The sequence below is a fragment of the Lontra canadensis genome, unplaced genomic scaffold (assembly GCF_010015895.1).
Source record: "Lontra canadensis isolate GAN:19392208 unplaced genomic scaffold, GSC_riverotter_1.0 scaffold1, whole genome shotgun sequence".
Lineage (NCBI taxonomy): Eukaryota > Metazoa > Chordata > Mammalia > Carnivora > Mustelidae > Lontra > Lontra canadensis.
Genome location: NW_022630995.1, coordinates 106312723 through 106329689, shown reverse-complemented (window position 1 = coordinate 106329689; position 16967 = coordinate 106312723). Strand labels below are relative to the sequence as shown.

The 16967-nt window shown below is 37.0% G+C and overlaps 1 protein-coding gene across 1 annotated transcript; it reads right to left on the bottom strand.

Annotated features, from left to right (window-relative positions):
* Nucleotides 1-1671: 1671 nt before the first annotated feature.
* On the bottom strand, nucleotides 1672-14087 carry LOC116876568 (alcohol dehydrogenase 1-like). The gene is made up of 9 exons (XM_032872872.1): nucleotides 13996-14087; nucleotides 11769-11870; nucleotides 9068-9206; nucleotides 6243-6330; nucleotides 5879-6098; nucleotides 5428-5688; nucleotides 4152-4287; nucleotides 3126-3264; nucleotides 1672-1871 (listed from the first exon to the last, which is right to left on the bottom strand). Exons 1-9 carry the CDS (start codon nucleotides 14011-14013, stop codon nucleotides 1847-1849), a joined length of 1128 nt encoding a protein of 375 aa, XP_032728763.1. The 5' UTR covers nucleotides 14014-14087; the 3' UTR covers nucleotides 1672-1846.
* Between the last annotated feature and the right edge of the window lie 2880 nt (nucleotides 14088-16967).

Below are 16967 nucleotides of genomic sequence, written 5' to 3'. Positions count from 1 at the left end.
GTCTTAGCAAAGACAGGTATGTCCCCTGCTTTTGAAAGTAGTGGCCTAACGAAGATGTCTTGTAGTGTCCTGCAGTGCAATGTCCCCTGTTCACCAGTACCTAGCACATCAGGGGTGACCTCCTATGTGTATTGCATGCACACTACTATTGTGGCTGAGTTGTGTTTGCCTTCCGTCCAGTCATCTGTGATGGCCCTCTTTGCCTGTTATGAGCAGGGTTTGGTCCCTGTGTTGTTAGTGGGCTATTCTGGGATGCAACAATGCTACCAGTTTTTTTTTTTTTTCTATTTGTGATATACTAAGAATGTGTTCTATTACTGTTTTATTTTCTTTCTCATATTTTAGGTCGATTTGATAGCTTTTATATTTTATTTAAAACAGTTTTCATTGGGGAGGCCTAGGTGGCTCAGTCAGTTAAGTCACTGCCTTTGGCTTGGGTTGTGATCCCAGGGTCCTGGGATTGAGTCCCGTATTGGGCTCTGTGTCCAGCAGGGAGCCTGATTCTCTCTCTGCCTCTGCCTGCCACTTTGCCTGCTTGTGCTCTCTCTCTCTCTCTGAAAAATAAATAAGTAAAATCTTTAAAAAAACCCAGCTTTCATTGTATTCTTTTGAAATTCAATTCTTCCTAGTCTTAACTAAATTATTAATTTATTCTGTAAGATGTTTTGATTCTATAGTAAATTTTTATTTGACTGATTAGTTTAAAATATTCTTTGCTTTATCTTCTCCCTCTTTTTAAAAATCCCAATTATTTTATTCTTTAAACTTTTTAGAGGCTTTCCATTTTATTTGTATGCTTATACACATGATCTCCAGTCTTAAAAATCATCCAACAACTTTGCTCTTATTTTCTCCATTTTATAGTGGGGCAGTTGATACTCAGAGAGGAAAGGACAGGATCATATTTAACATAGTCACCTTTGGAAAACATTTTTTTCATGTGTTTTCTTTAATTCTTGGACCTTCCCCCTTTATGTCAACTGGCCATTCTGTGCCCAAATATCAGAAAGGGATATTGCAACTAAAATGATTATAAGAGAAATTTTACTCTTGGCTTTTGTGTTTCAAAAGCTGAAGGATTAAGGAGAGTGAAAATGACTCAAGGACAGATGAAAAATATAAGAAAAGAAGCAGGATAAGAGGACATAAGTTTTTGCTTCTGTTCCCAATCTCTCAATCCCAATGAGGGAATGATTATACTGACTCAAAGACTTTAAAAGAAAGTTAGGAGGCTGTAAATATGAAGGAATTCTTCTGAGAGGGTCCTATACCTGCTATGTAGGGGTGAAGTTGGCAAGATTTTCCAAATGTGTTTTCATGTTTGAAAGCAGATGGGAACTGTGGCCTGACATTTCATGGGTAAAGTCATATGATAATTAGGATTAGTATAGAAAACGGCTTACTGTGTCCTGAGTTAGACTTCCAAAGATTATGACACCCCAGCATGTTGAAGAAGCAGCAAAATCATACAAACTCTTTTATGGCATGAAAGATACAGAGAAATTTGTGTATTATGGAGGTACTCTGTGGATGGAAACAAGGGATAACTCAATGACACTTTTATGGACTGGTGACAGAGGTCAGTTGGGTTGATGGGCATTATCAACAATGTCACCACTAAATCCCATCATCTCTCTTCTTAAAGTCATAGAATGAATTATATAACATCCGTTCTCTAAGAAGTTATTTTATTACAGCTACATTCAAGATGCATTATTTTATTTTGCACAGTTACACTACATTTCCATCTTTGATACTCTTCCTCTGTACTGGAACAATCAGAGAGGTGATACACGAAGGAATGAAATCCCCAAGGAGGTCCCTGCACCTTTTATCATCTGGGATCTCAGAACAGCAGGATACAGCGGATGCTGAAACAAAAAGTGCAGTAATAAAATGATTGGTTTGCTTAAGAAACAGTGATTTCAGCAAAGCAATTTTGCACAGTACCATGTGAGGTTGCATTGCCTACTTTCTTCCCTGTACCCGCTCCTGACCACCTTCAACCCAGTACACCTGTATGAAATATTGACTGATCATCTGCTTGGTATCATCATTAATATCACCACCTGGATATGGTGAAAGCAGGATCAACATCAGGATCCAACATCAGAAAGGAAGGCCTCAGCTTTTAGCCCTGCTCCCTTAGGCTGCATGACCACAAAGACATCCAAATCCTCTGCTATAGCTTCTGATCAGCATCTGTCAATCCCAAGATCTAGCACTGTGTCTGACGAGGAAAGAAAAAATGCATTTTGGGGGGATTCCTTTCCTTTTGCAGTCTTTCTTCTGCTTGATAGATCCCCTCTCTGCATTCTCTGTAATCTGATTCTAACATTTCAGATGAGGTTTCTTGATTCTTCATCCCTGATCTAGATGGGCTGACATGCTGGGTCAAAACCAAGAAAGCAGTATAGCAAGGTAAAACTTAAAGACCTAGAGAAAATTTTTAAAAAATCACTTAAGCAGAAAATCTATAGGTAGAGTTGGGGAAGAGAATATGAAAAGGAGATGTGTCTAGAATCAGAATAAGAAAATCAAAGCATTCATCACAGGTGTAATTCCCCATTTATTTATTATTGCTTGTTCTCTTCCGTGTATCCAGCACTTAGGAAAGTCCTGGCTAATATTATACTATCACTAAATAAACATTGAATAAATGAACACACTGAGTGAACACTCTATTCCTGCTAGCTGAAGCAGAGTGTCTATTTGTCAGAAATGACGGAGAAGGATTTGTGCTCTAGGTGGAGTCTAAACCTTGGCCTCTAAGATTCCTCACAAGATTGTATGACTCCAATCATGTCAACTCATTCATTCTAGATCATGTCTCTAACCAGAAAAAAAAAAATAATAATTGACCAATGTAGTGTTGAGTGGTTCTTCGTATTATATTGAATTCTTGAACATTTCTTTAAAATAGGTTGATGAGAATATTTCCTAAAGAGGGACCTACAGGTAAAACCTTTTCTTATTCTGGTGACAGTCAGGAATAGGGTGGAGCATGTGAAAGATATTAAAGATCCAAATAGCCATCTCTTTGTCACAAAACCACTTGGAAATGTTTGAGTAGTCATTTTCATTGTGAGTTCGGGGTATAGGAGATCATCAAATAAAACACTCACGTTTTTCCAGCATGGTACAACTCGAAAGCTTTGTGGAGTTGGTCAAAAGGCAACTGATGGGTTACTAATGGATCTATATTAATTTTATTTTGTAGGTAACTAGTCACTAGTTGGGGAATACAGTCTCTGGTTTTATAATCTGCAAAACAAAAAAAATATGTCATGGAGATTTTCTTCTAAAAAATTAACATTAAACATGGAAAACAAATCATTTGTACATCAGAAACCATTGACTACTGTTATTAAGTGTGCTGCTCCAGAAATTCTGTTACCTAGAATTCCTTTGGAGAAAAACTGGGTCAATATTCACGAGTTACTCAGTTGAAAAATGGTCCTTTTAAACTAGAATTCTCTAGCTCAGTTCCTGGGCTTACCATGGCATAAACATTTCATCCTTTGTGTATTCACACGCATGGAGATGGCATTGGAAACTTAGTATCAGAGCAATGGGGAAAGATGGGAATATTAATTGATTAAATTAAATTAAATTAAATATTAATTGATTAAAGCTGTTGGTTGATATTGCTCATAAATAAAGGCTCTTCTTAAAAGGTAAGAGCCAGGACCAAAACAGTAGGTTAATGTTATATATTTATAAATAATTTATATACATGTTATATATTTATAAATAACATATATAAATATATACGTAGAGAGAGCTTATATAGTTTATATATGTAAATAAATATATATATTATTTATATAGTGTTACACAATTGAGAAGCTTTGCAGCTAAAAAAGCACAACAACCCACTGGCATGGAACTGAGATTGACTAAATTATTTGAAACATTGGAAAAACCCAAAAATTATTTTGCAGGAGATAAAAATTATATTTGAACTTAAAAAGCCTATTTAATTAAATTAACTAAAATGAATTTAACAAAATTTCCAACTCATTGGAGAAATCTTTTCTAACATTATAGTTCTGTTTCCTCAAGGAGAGGAATTTTGAATTCTATGTTTCTGCAAAGTCAAAGGGATTTCATGAGAGCAACCAACCAGCCCCTCCTAGTCATTGACCTACCTCCTAAGCATACACCCTTCAAAGTCCGTCCAGAGACAATCATTGGTGCATCCAGGGAAAGCTTTGAATTTACTGGAGCCACTCCAACGATCAGACAGACACCATGACTCAGGTGGCAGGAATCCCAAGCAGCAAGCTGATAAGGATAATAATGACCATACACACACCCCCCATGAGTAAGTGACAACTACCACCAGAAGTGGAAGGAATCAAGTTCCTAAATCTTGCATCTCTTCCTGGCCAGATACCTCCTCAACCTCAGCTTCAACACTGCCAGTGATGGGATCTCATTAGAAAATCAGCAGAGTTTAGTGGGAAAGAGCACAGACTGTGCTAGGTGTATGACCTTAGGTAAGTTACTTAACCTCCCTATGCCTCAGTTTCTTCGATTGTAAAAAGAAGAAGAATACTACCTTACTTCATAGAGTGGTTATGAGGTTTAAGTGATTTATCATTCTTAAAACATTTAGAACACTACCTGGGATATAATGAGGACCGTATATTTGTTAAATAAAATTGTCCGCTAGCCATGGTTCTCTGTCTAACCCATTTGTATTAAAATAAAACAAATATATACATATGGGTGTGGAAGTTTTATTATTTTTTTAAATTCAGTTTTGTAGGGATGTTCAGTGTACTTCTTCACATTTATTTATTTTACTTTCTTCTCTGGTTTGTACCAGAAAAGGTTGACTGAATCTTTCTGTCTTTCACTTTTCCTCTGTTTTGCTTTATTTTCTCTTTCCTGTTATCTCTATCACTACCTTTACTTCCTTTATTTTTCGTTAAGTACATTAGGTACATATGAATTGTCTACATTCTGTCCTCTAAACTATAAGATCTGAAAGGTACATATTTTATTCACCCTTGTATCCCTAGAACATAACACATTGGTGCATAGGAATTCATTTTTCAAATGAATGAATGAATGGTTCTAATATAGGACCCATAATTACCACGTGAGTTAAATAATGTTTATACTTAAATATAAAAGCATACATGCAGAGCTAGGAATAAAGAAAAGGGGCTACTGGTATTGTGGCCTTTCGAGTGTTTAAACTTTGTGTGCTACAATGACATATTTTTAAGTATATATTGCTTTTATTTTTAAAATAAATATTTTAGAGTGAATTTACATTCTGCTTTTACACTTGGGGTCCACAGGTCCAAAACCTATGCTCAGAAGAGTTTATATGTATCTACATGAAGATATTTAGCATGTCCTCCCCCCCACCCCGCATTAAGCATCTAATCACTGTGCCCCAAGCCCACGTACCATGACATCACTGAGTCCAATGGCCTCAAAGGCAAAGTCAACACCAACTCCTGTCATTTCCCTGACCACCTGCTGGACAGGCTTCTTGAGTTTTTGAGGGTTGAGACAATCAGTGACTCCTAACGCTCTGGCCCGGGGAAACTTCTCCTCATTGATGTCAACCCCAATGATTCTAGAAGCACCAGATGCTTTACAGCCCATGACAATGGCTGAACCGATTCCACCAAGTCCATAGACCACGCAGGTGGAACCACGAGTGACCTACAAATTCACAAGACAGGTATTAGGAATCAAACCTAGGTGCACATGTAATCAAGAAAACAAACAAAAACAACCATTGAAACTTCTGGAACTGTATATAACAGTTGAATATTTAGACTGATTGGCATAATTTTGATGTTTTCCAGGCAAATCACTGTGACACATACTAACACACAGGTAGCTTCCTCACCTTGGCTGAGTGCACAGCAGCCCCATAACCTGTGGGTACCTCACAGCTTATGAGACTGACTTTATCCAGGGGAGCAGCATCATCAATTTTTGCCACTGCAATCTCAGGTACAACAGTATATTCAGTGAATGTGCTTGCACGGAAAGAGTGATGAATCTTTTTTCCTTTGCAGATGAATCTGCTTGTCCCGTCCAGCATTAATCCAGAAGAAGGCAGAACACTGTTTTGCAGTGACATAGACACGGGTGCAGGCAGTGGCACAGACACATGGAGTTGTAAAGACAGAAGTGAGCCCCTTTAGTTACAGGTTAGTGCTTATACAATATCAGCAGTTTAATAAAAGAGTAAGGAGTAAGTTACTAACTCTTGCTTCTCGCAGAAGTTTCCTTTGGGATGCAAGCAGGAACTGCATTCTCTACACTGTGGAATAATGAGTGTGAGGACTTTATCTCCTGTATATAAAAATAATAATAATACAAGCATTAGTTTGAAATACTATTGGAACTGAAATACAATAGTATGTTTATAAACGTTTCATTGGATGGTTTGAAAACTTGCTGCGGGCAGATTATGGCAGCCAGGATAACACTGATCATTGTTGTTTTTTTTTTCTTTTTAAGTTTTTATTTAAATTCCAGTTTGTTAACATACAGTGTTATATTAGTTTCAAGTGTACAATATACTGATATAACACTTCCATACAGCACCCAGTGCTCATCACAGCAAGTGCCCTCCTTCATCCCCATCACCTATTTAACCTGTCCCACTGCCCACCTCCCCTCTGGTAACCATCAGCTTGCTCTCTATAGTTAAGAGTCTGCTTCTTGGTTTGCCCCTCTCTGTTTTTTTTTTTTTTTTCCTTTCTTTCTCTTTGCTTGTTTATTTTGTTTCTTACATTCCACATACAATTTAAGTCATAACGATATTTGTCTATCTCTGATTGACTTATTTCACTTAGCATAATACCCTCTAGCTCCATCCATGTCATTTCAATAGGCAAAATTTCATCCTTTTCCATGGCTGAGCAATATTCCATTACATATGTACATATACCACGTCTTCTTTATCCATTCCTTTGGGCTATTTCCATAGTTTGGCTATAGTTAATAATGCTCCTATAAACATTGGGATGCACACGTCCTTTTGAATTAGTATTTTTATATCCTTTGGGTAAATACCTAGTAGTGCACAATTGCTGAATTATAGGGTAGTTTTATTTTTAACTTTTTTAAATAATTTTTTTTTATTGTTATGTGAGTCACCACACAGTACATCATTAGTTTTTGATGGAGGGTTCCATGATTCATTGTTTGAGTATAACACCCAGTGCTCCATGCAATCCGTGCCTTCCTTAATACCCATCACCAGGCTAACCCATCCCCTCACCCCCCTCCCCTCTAAAACCCTCAGTTCGATTCCTGGAGTCCATAGTCTCTCATTTTTAACTTTTCGAGGAACCTCCATACTGTTCTCCAGAGTGGCTGCACCAGTTTGCATTCCCACCAACAGTACAAGAGGGTTCTCCTTTTTCTGCATCCTCCCCAACACCTGTTGTTTCCTGTGTTGCACATTGCTGTTTTGAAGGAGAAACCATATAGCCTGGTTTTAGAAATTACATTATTCTTTTGGGCAAATAATGGAAATTTGGGGATATTTTTTATGGGGTGGATAGTTGTAGGTTTGCTTTCCTCTGCTCTGGAAATAGAATGATGAAACTAAGAGCAAACCTTAGAGATGTTATCTGATTTAACACTTTTGTTTTCCATTTGAAGGATTTAAGCCCCATAGTGTAGTCACTTGCCTAAAGTGACCCCACTAGGTTATAACAGAGCACTTTTCATTGAGTCTTCTTGCCCCACGATGGCACACTGACCCATAGCAGCCTCTGACGTATTTTCTTTAGTGGGGTTAAGTTCCTAGATATGCTAATTCCAGAGAATAAGAGGAATCATAATCCCTCTGCAGAGAGAGTTCTGGAGAGAATATTGATTATATTTGGATCCAGTCATTAGATAGCCCTCCTGGGCCTTAGGGTGACCGGCTGGATAGAGTCTGTGAAGAAAATTAATTAACACAGTCATCACAGACTTACAAAGGCCTGGTCAGAAGTCTACAAGATTGTTTCTGATAACCCTTACAATTTTCTTAACAAGGAAACGACCCCCACTTCGGCCTTTTGCAGAGTTTAGATGGCATTAAAATCTCTTGTAAATTTAAATAAGATGCAACTTAACTTCACCGGCCCTTAAAAATTTCAAAGGTCCTAAAAAAAAAATTTTTTTTTTCAAAGGTCCTGCATCTCAAATTCAGGAGAACTTTTGCTCTCTTATCCTTTCCCTCCAAATGTTCATTGTTTTCCACAAAACTTTCACTGGCATTTCCTCTAGCTAAGAGGAGTTAGAGCATGTATCTCACCTGTTTGCATTATGTTCTTGGAGACATAGAGAACACGCCTTTTACTTTTGTCCCCCTGCTATGCCTAGTGTCAGATGCATGGTAGCTACTCCATAATTGTTTGCTAAATGAATTCCCTGGTAAGAGCTTCGCAAGTGTCCTGACCATGCACTCTCTTAAATCTCTTTGTGGGCCTGGCTCCAAGCTGTGAGGTTCTGTAGTATCTTAGTCTGTGCGATTGCCCTTACTCTTTCTGTTCATTTCAGACATGCTAAGAATAGCGATGTGAAGATCTGTTTTGATGGTCTGGTGAAGAGCATATACTTGCTTTCTTTGGTTCTTTGAAATATCATTATCATCCAGTCAATGAAAATTCAAATTCTATATTCCAGTTGATTAGAACATTCATTTGTCAAACATTCTAATGCATTCTGACCCTGGGACAGGCACTGTGCTAAGCATGTCGGGATATAAATATATATAAGAAATAGTCTCAATAGCTTCCAATCTATTTAGAAGTACACTGGTCCTATCTCAAACCTCTTTTAGCTATGGATATATGTTTGGCTCAGCTACTGCCCCTCTGGATTGCTAGAGAAGGCAGTAGGGAACCTGTGACTCTTGGAGTCACTGGATACACTTAATATAATGATATGTGATTCGTCAGAAGAGTCTAGAGGCAAACCAATTTTTTCTTCTCAAATGTACGTTAATGTGTTTTAAGTTCCCCCTCTGTGCAATAGTTGCTCTTTGGGAGGCTGTTTGTGGGAAGCGTTTTATGGCCCCACCTCCTACCTGGTTTCACTGAGCACACTCCTTTGCCAATACTCTCCACAATCCCAGCTCCTTCATGGCCTGGGATGAAAGGAAAGACTACTGAGAATAATCCTTTTATTGTGTGATCATCAGTACCGCAGATCCCTGTAGATGCCATCTGCAGAGGAATTAAGTGAATAAGGATCACCTGGTTTGGAATTTTTCTTTCCTTCTTCTTTTTTTTCTTTAATCTGAGACTGATTATTAAAAATTTTTTTTACATGAATTATGCCATTTCATCCCTATACCACTGTGCAGAGGAATACAGGGCAGATCTTATCATTTCCAATTTAGAGATGAGGAAAGGGAGATTCAATGACTGAGAATGACTTGTCCAAATTTGCATGGCACATGTTCAGATCTGGAAATACATTTGGGTTTTTTGAAATCTACTCTGTACATTTATGTCATCAAATAGTTTTGAAGTATGAGGGACAGTTGCATAAAATGAAGGACTTTTTGCCCACATTATCAACAGCACTGCCATTGAGAAACAAAGAATTTTAGGCTCATACCATGGAATGTTTTTCCCCTGCTCTGGGAAAATCTGTTTTTTTTTTTTTTTAATTTATTTTTTTAAGATTTTATTTATTTATTTGTCAGAGAGAGACAGCACAAGCAGAGGAAGAAGCAGGCAGAGGGAGAAGCAAGAAGGCTTCCCATTGAGCAGGGAGCCCGAAGTGGAACCCAATCCCAGGACCCTGAGCTGAAGGCAGACGCCTAACCAACTGAGCCACACAGGCGTCCCTGGGAAAATCTGATTTTAGCATTTTAAACTTGTATGTTGAAAACATTCTTCAAATCAATAATGTAAAAATGAGTTTCAGTTAAAATTAACCATTGCAAAATTCAGTTGATACTGGGTTTTGAAACTTCTTACTTGATGGACTGAGTTTTCTTTCCGTTAATAGACTCAACCCAATTACATTGATCATAAAAATGAAACAGTTCATGTACCATGATCCCTAAGTTACTGCTCCGCCTAGAATACAGCCAGAAAAGCATATGCCCGAGTGTATTGACTAGTTTTCCAGTATGCATAGTGGGAATGGCAGCATTTATAACTGGAACATTGGGAACAACCACGGTATATGATTGTGGTGAATGGCTAAGAAGATAACTCATAAGAAATATGCTGTGGTTTTGGTTTCCATAGAGCTAAAATGGCTTTGAGATGCTATCAAAGGTTAGAAGTGTTGTTTTAGGTAAGCAGCAGGCTAGAATTCTCTCATTAGGTTTGCTCTATCAGATAAGAATATGCAGTTATTTTTGGGAAGTTGTCCATGGCATAACTGGAGGTGGAATTGTCTGTGCTTATGAACAAATCCAGTCCTTAAGCTTGATTTTGTCTAGGGTTCAGTGTGATATTGCTCAGTTCTTGCTGATGCAACTTTTAATTTGGTGGATTGTGGATTTATTGTTTAAGATTTAGCTTTTGTGGTGAAGGAGCATGTCAGTGTAAGATCAGAGAATATTGGCTAATTAACTAGGAAACATTTCAGCAGATGGTGACCCAGTATACAATAAGCCCTAATTAAAAGCTGTTTGAAGGGATGATAAATAGAAAAATATAGCTTTGGAAGAGCAGTCAGTTACTAAACTCCTTCCTCTGTGTACATTCTGATCACTTTTCATTTTGTTCTTTACCATCTCTCACTGGTGTTATAAAATCTCTAGCGTAACAGCAGACATGGAATTGATAATTTATTTAGTGCTAGTTCCCATATTCTCCTGTTTTGTCTTTCACTGCCCATCTGTCTTTTCTTACTTTCCTTCTTCCCTTCACTGCCTTTCCCTTTGTCATCTTTCCAATTCCCTTCATTCCTTTTCTCCTGTAACCAGCTTCCTATACCTTCTACTTTGATTAGATATAATATGGACTAGAAGCATATGGATTTCAGTATTTGTTGTGTTCATTAAATCAGGTGTTGAATTTCCTGGTCTCAAATTTAAAGATAGGTGAATTTAATGTTTAATAAGATTTAAAGCAGTAGTACTCCTAAAACTGGGTATTTAATGATTTTGTAAAATTTGAGATGTATTGATTGAGAGGAGACTTGAGAGTGGCAAGGAGCCTTTGACAGGTCAGTATTTTCCCATCCCTGGTCTCAGTTCTGTTCAATAATCGTTAACCCTTCCAAATCACTTTGGAGACTACCATGGTGTCCTAGTGTGCATTTCTAGACTTTTTCAGACAAAATCTGAGATCACTATAATGTATGAGTCCAAAACAATAGAGATGGAAAATTAGTCTGTTAGCCACTGTATATTCATTTGTTGGTATCAATTTTGTATCATAGAAGTAGAGGGGAATAAACTTCTTGTTCTCTTTCCCTCAAAAATGAAAAAAAAATTACTACTTAAAACACCTTCTAGGTCACATTGTGAACTATATAGGCCTATGATATTATATAATTTAAGTAAAATTTTCAATCCTGAAAAAATAATTATGGTGGATGAGTGAACTACTAGTATTTTACAAGTATTAAGAATATCTTAAACATTCATTACCTCTATTCACTTATCTTAGTTTTAAAATTTCTTCTTTTACTAAGAAAAGTGAACAGACCTCAAATCCAAATTCTGTGCATATTATTTATATATGTAATATGTACATGAAACAAAACAGGATTTCCTTACATTTACCCTCATAGGTAAAAGTTAAAAGACTTAAATTTACCTTAATACGAACTTCCCCAGCCTTTGGTGGTTCAACTTGTACTTCCTCAATTGAAAGAGAAGAATTTGCTGCCCAGGCAATGGCAGCCCGGCATGTAATTATCTGTTGACATGACGACAATAAAGTGACATCATTGAGTGAAAAAAATTAACTTTCATTCTGATCACACAAATGACAGTTATTTGTTATAATTAGTAAAAATATAAAAATCAAAAAAGAAACAGAAGAAAGATCCTTGCAATTTCATATACAACCTGTTGAAATTTTAGCATATTCCCTTCCAGTTTAACAACAATTTTGGTATAGTTGAGATTGTGTCTATAAGCGTTTTATATTCTGCTTTTTTGCTAGTAACAGCCACCATATAGTGAGCATTTTTCATTTACTTGTAAGTAAGCATTTTCTCATGACTTCAAATGCTTTGTAATCAGAAATTTAAATGGCTACTTTATATTTCATCATTTGAATATGTCCCAGTTTGCTTAATGACTATCTAGACATGTAATTATTTCCATTGTTTTGACTACTCTAAAATATATTTTGATAAACAACTTTGTTCATAATTTTGACTTGCCTGGTTTCCTAAAGTAACAATTACTTTGGAAAAGATAGAGACCTTTTTAGGGCTAAATTGATTTCCACATTTCTTTACAGAAATGTTGAATAACTTGGCATAATTCCTAGAAGTATAAAAGAATATCTGTATCATCATTTATTCTGCCCTCTTTAGCATTGACAGTAGTCATCCAAAACAAAGTATCTAATAGGTACAAAAAACTAGCTCTTTTTTTTCACTAGTATTTTTATTAAAGACTTTATTTATTTATTTGACAGACAGAGATCACAAGTATTCAGAGAGGCAGGCAGAGAGAGAGGGAAGCAGGGTCCCTGATGGGCACAGAGCCTAATGTGGGGCTCGATCCCGGGACCCCGAGATCATGACCTGACCTGAAGGCAGAGGCTTAACCCACTGGGCCACTCAGGTTTTCTCTCTCTGTCAAATAAATAAACAAAATCTTAAAAAAAAAATACAAAGAAAAGGGACAAATGCCAGAAGAGAAATTCAAATAAAAGGATACAAAAAAAAAAAAAAATTACTTCTGGGATGCCTGGTTAGCTCAGTTTGTTAAGTGTCCACTTCTTGGTTTTGGCTCAGGTCATGATATCATTGGTTGTGGGATGGAGCCCCGAATCTGGCTTCTTGCTCAGCCAGGAGTCTACTTGAAAGATTCTCTCCTTCTGCCCGCATCTCCCCACTTCATGCTTGCTCTCTCTCTCAAAATAAATAAACAAATCTTAAAAAAAAAAAAGGAAAAAACATTACTTGTTTCAGGATGAAATAATTCTGCTTTTACCTACTGAACTCAATTAAAAATTTATGAAAAATCTTTTGTAATTTCAAAATAATACACACTCAAGGCAAAAAACTTGGAAAACTCAGACAAATGTAAAAAGAAAAAATGCAGTTCTGGCACCCAGCTATTACTATTTCTAACATTTTAGGGTAAGTCTTTACAATTGATATTCCATGTGTGTCTGTGTAATCATACTAAGGATACTGTTTTATAGTCTGTTCTTGCAGTTTGCTTTATAAATATTTCCACGTAATTTAAAATGATCACTTAGGACTTTATTGACTAATATATTATAATTTATTTAATCAGTTTCCTAGTATTTGACATATCTGCTTCCAGTGTTATACTTTTGGGGTTTTTTTAAGAGAGATTTAAAGAGAGAGAGAGAGTAAGCACAAGTGTTGGGAGGAGCAGAGGGAGAGGGACAAGCAGGCTCCATGTGGAGTGCAGAGCCCAACATGGGGCTCAAACCCACTACCCCAAGATCATGGCATGAGCCGAAATCAATAGAGGCTTAACTGACTGAGCCATCCAGTTGTCCCTCCAGCGTTATACCCTTTAAAACAATGCCACAGTTAACTTGTTTATAGAAACAACATTGTTATTTCTTTTAAATAAATCTCTGGGTCAAATGATAGACATGTTTTTAAGACATTTGATACAATATTGTCAAACTATCACCTAAGAAATTTCTAACAAGTTATTTTCCCACCAGTGATGTGTGAGTTTCCACAGTTGGGAGACATTAGGTATTGTCACTAAAAATCTTTGCTAATCTGATTGGAGAAAATGGTGTCTTAATTTTGTTTCAGTGTACGTTTTTTAGATAACTAATGAAAATGATATAGATCTATTTGAAAGGTAGCACTTACTTTGCCTGAAGTGTCCATGATGAATTTTCTTTCCTTGGTGCCTTACAGGTATACCCGAGAGAAATGCACTTCTTTGACTGCTCCTGGACAACCTAGACACAGTATTTATACTGTTTGCACACCAAAAGTCATTAAAAATAATTACATAATCACACATCAACTTGGGGAAAACCAGACAGGCGAAGTGATTAGCAAATAGGTGAAGGTGAAGGTCAGAAAGGAACATGGGAGAGTGATTAGGAAGGCAGTGGGTCGAAACAAGGATGCTGAATAAGGAGAGCTTGAAAGGTAGCAATGCATGAGAAAGCAATGAAGAGACTATTAAAATGTGAATCAAGTGATAGTAACTAAAAGGAAGATCAATTATTAATTAGTTAACAATAAGACTTTCTGGAATGTCAGTTACATGAAAGGTATTGCTAGATCCAGGCAAGGAAAGTTTAACACAGGGTCTCTGGGAGTCAAAAAAGATGGAAAAGCATAAATAATTATACAAAATACTACAAAAGTGTAGCAGTTTCTCTGCCACAAACATATTACCTTGACAATTCACAGCTACTATAATTTGGGTAGGAATGGAAGTGAGAGTAATTTGGGACGAGCTTCAGTAATTAGTAGCTCCCTAGTTTGGAATCTGGCAACAGAACTCTCTTAACCCCCTAGTTAGTTGTTTATAAGTTTCATTTGAAGGGTTTTATATCTCCTAATAATTCAGAAATCCTCTCAGGCCCTAAAACTACTGTCTTATCATGCAGTGTAGGGACTTGCCATTCCCCTAAAGATATTCTGAAGCTCTTGCTGCAAAACTTGGATCAGAAACTGGACTAGGGTGGAGAGACTCAGCTTCTTTGTTCTGAAACCTGGCCAGAAGAATGCTCTATGGAGGCATGTCAAGTAACTATGCTTTATATAGGGAGGTATCACCTTTCTGGGCAAGATGGTACAAGAATGGAGGTTCTTGGATGGAGTTGAAGGAATTTAAGATTGTACATTCTTCTCTCTCCTTAAATAAACTTTCTCTGCAATACCCTTGTCACGAAGCTTTCTGTATCCATGCACTACTTGTGGAAACTACACATTGTACCTGTTCAGCAATGCTTGGATGATGAGATTTCAATATTGTCTGAGAAGATTGACTGTGACTTGAAGTGAATGAATGTTCTGATGTGAATGATTTTTTTCAGAAGAACCAGTTTGGGTTTGTCTCTCCCATAGCATCTTGCTAAAGGCTAAAACATTAGGAAGTTTTTTTTTTTTTTCTTCCAAATTGCCTAACTTTAGAGTTTCAGTGGGCATGTGGTCTGAATCCTGAGATGACAGGTGATAACTTACAATGTAATTGCTTTTCTACAAGATCTATCTTCCAAATCAAGGATGGTGGGATCTTCATTGCTTCTCAATCCCCTCCACTCAGTGAATTCCATAGTTCTGGAACATCAGTGAACCATTTCTCTTCTGGAACCCAATTTTTGTATTAGGGCTCTTTTATTTCCAAATTACTGAAACCCAACATGAGCAAACTTAAGGCAAAGGAGGAAAATGTTGACTTCACAGAAATCATGAAAGGAATGAACAAACAAGGTCAAGGGCGGGAATGCAACTGGGAACAGCAACTAGAATCAATTCAACTTCAGTAGGATTTTCCCTCTTCCTTATGTGAGGCAATGCAACAAAATGGTTAAAAGCATGGACACTAACAATCCTGTGTTCAATCTTAGCTCCATCTCTTATGTGCTGGGACATAAGGCAAGAAATCCAACATCTCTGTACTTCAGTTTCCCCATCAATAAGGTGAGGATGACTGTAACAGTTTCTACCTCATCGGTTTGTTATAAGCATTAATTAACAAATAACAGTTGTTTAGAACTGTGCCAAGTACATAGCATGGCCTATATATAGGTATTATCGATTATTATTATTGTTATTGTTATTATTTTTATTATGGTGTCTCTGAGCACTTTTATTGCCTCTTCTCAACACTGTCTTTTTTTTTGCCATGTAGTGGGAAATATGGCCACAAAAAAACCACTTAATTCTTAAATCTAACAATTGTAACTAGAGAGTTCAGATCGGTCTGTGCTCTTAGGTTCAAAAATGTTAAGGGAGTCTCTCCTTGCTCAATTTGGGTCAGGTGCTCACTCTTGGACCAATGAAACCTGCCCATGCTGTGCAGATGTGGAAGAAGTTGGTAGTTGTTTTCACAGCCATGTTGATGAATAGCTGAAGGTTGCTGGGGAAGATCACAGGGCTGATTGGCTCCATTGTAAATTCTGGATCACCAAGATGAAATGAAGTCTCAATAGTGCTTGGCAATATATCATTTTCCTAGCCAAATTGCTGTCCAATTTCCTGAAATAAATATCAGTCTTTCAACACTTGTGTCAAATATCTGACCATTATCCCATTCCCCATCTTTTTCCATCCTCCTTTCCCTCTAGAGAAGAACTTACAGCACACTGAAAATTCACCCAGTTGTTCTGGACAAAACCCTTCCCTTTCTATATTCACTTCATTGACAATTCCTGCCAAATCTACCTCTGATATATTTCCCAAATTTGCTAGTGTTTAATATCTTATTCTCTACTCTAGAATACAATTTCTATAAGACTTGGAACCTTGAATCTCAATATTTTTTCCTCTCTTCAAAGTAACTGGAATGATGCCAGATACATAGTAGGAACTCAGTAAGTATCTAATTAATGAATAAAAGTGAAGTTATCAGAAAAGAACTTCCTTGGATGTCTATTATGTAATCTATGTATAACGCGGTCATCCCTACTCATCTTTTTCTTCCCTATTACTTGTCTCTGCTTGGGAAACTCAATGTTACTGATTTCTTCTGTCAGTGTGACTTGTCAGCTTTTTTTAATGATTTTATTTTTTAAGTAATTTCTACACCCAACGTGGGACACGATCTCACAACCCTGAGACCAACAGTCACACACTCCACTGATTGAGCCAGCCAGGCACCC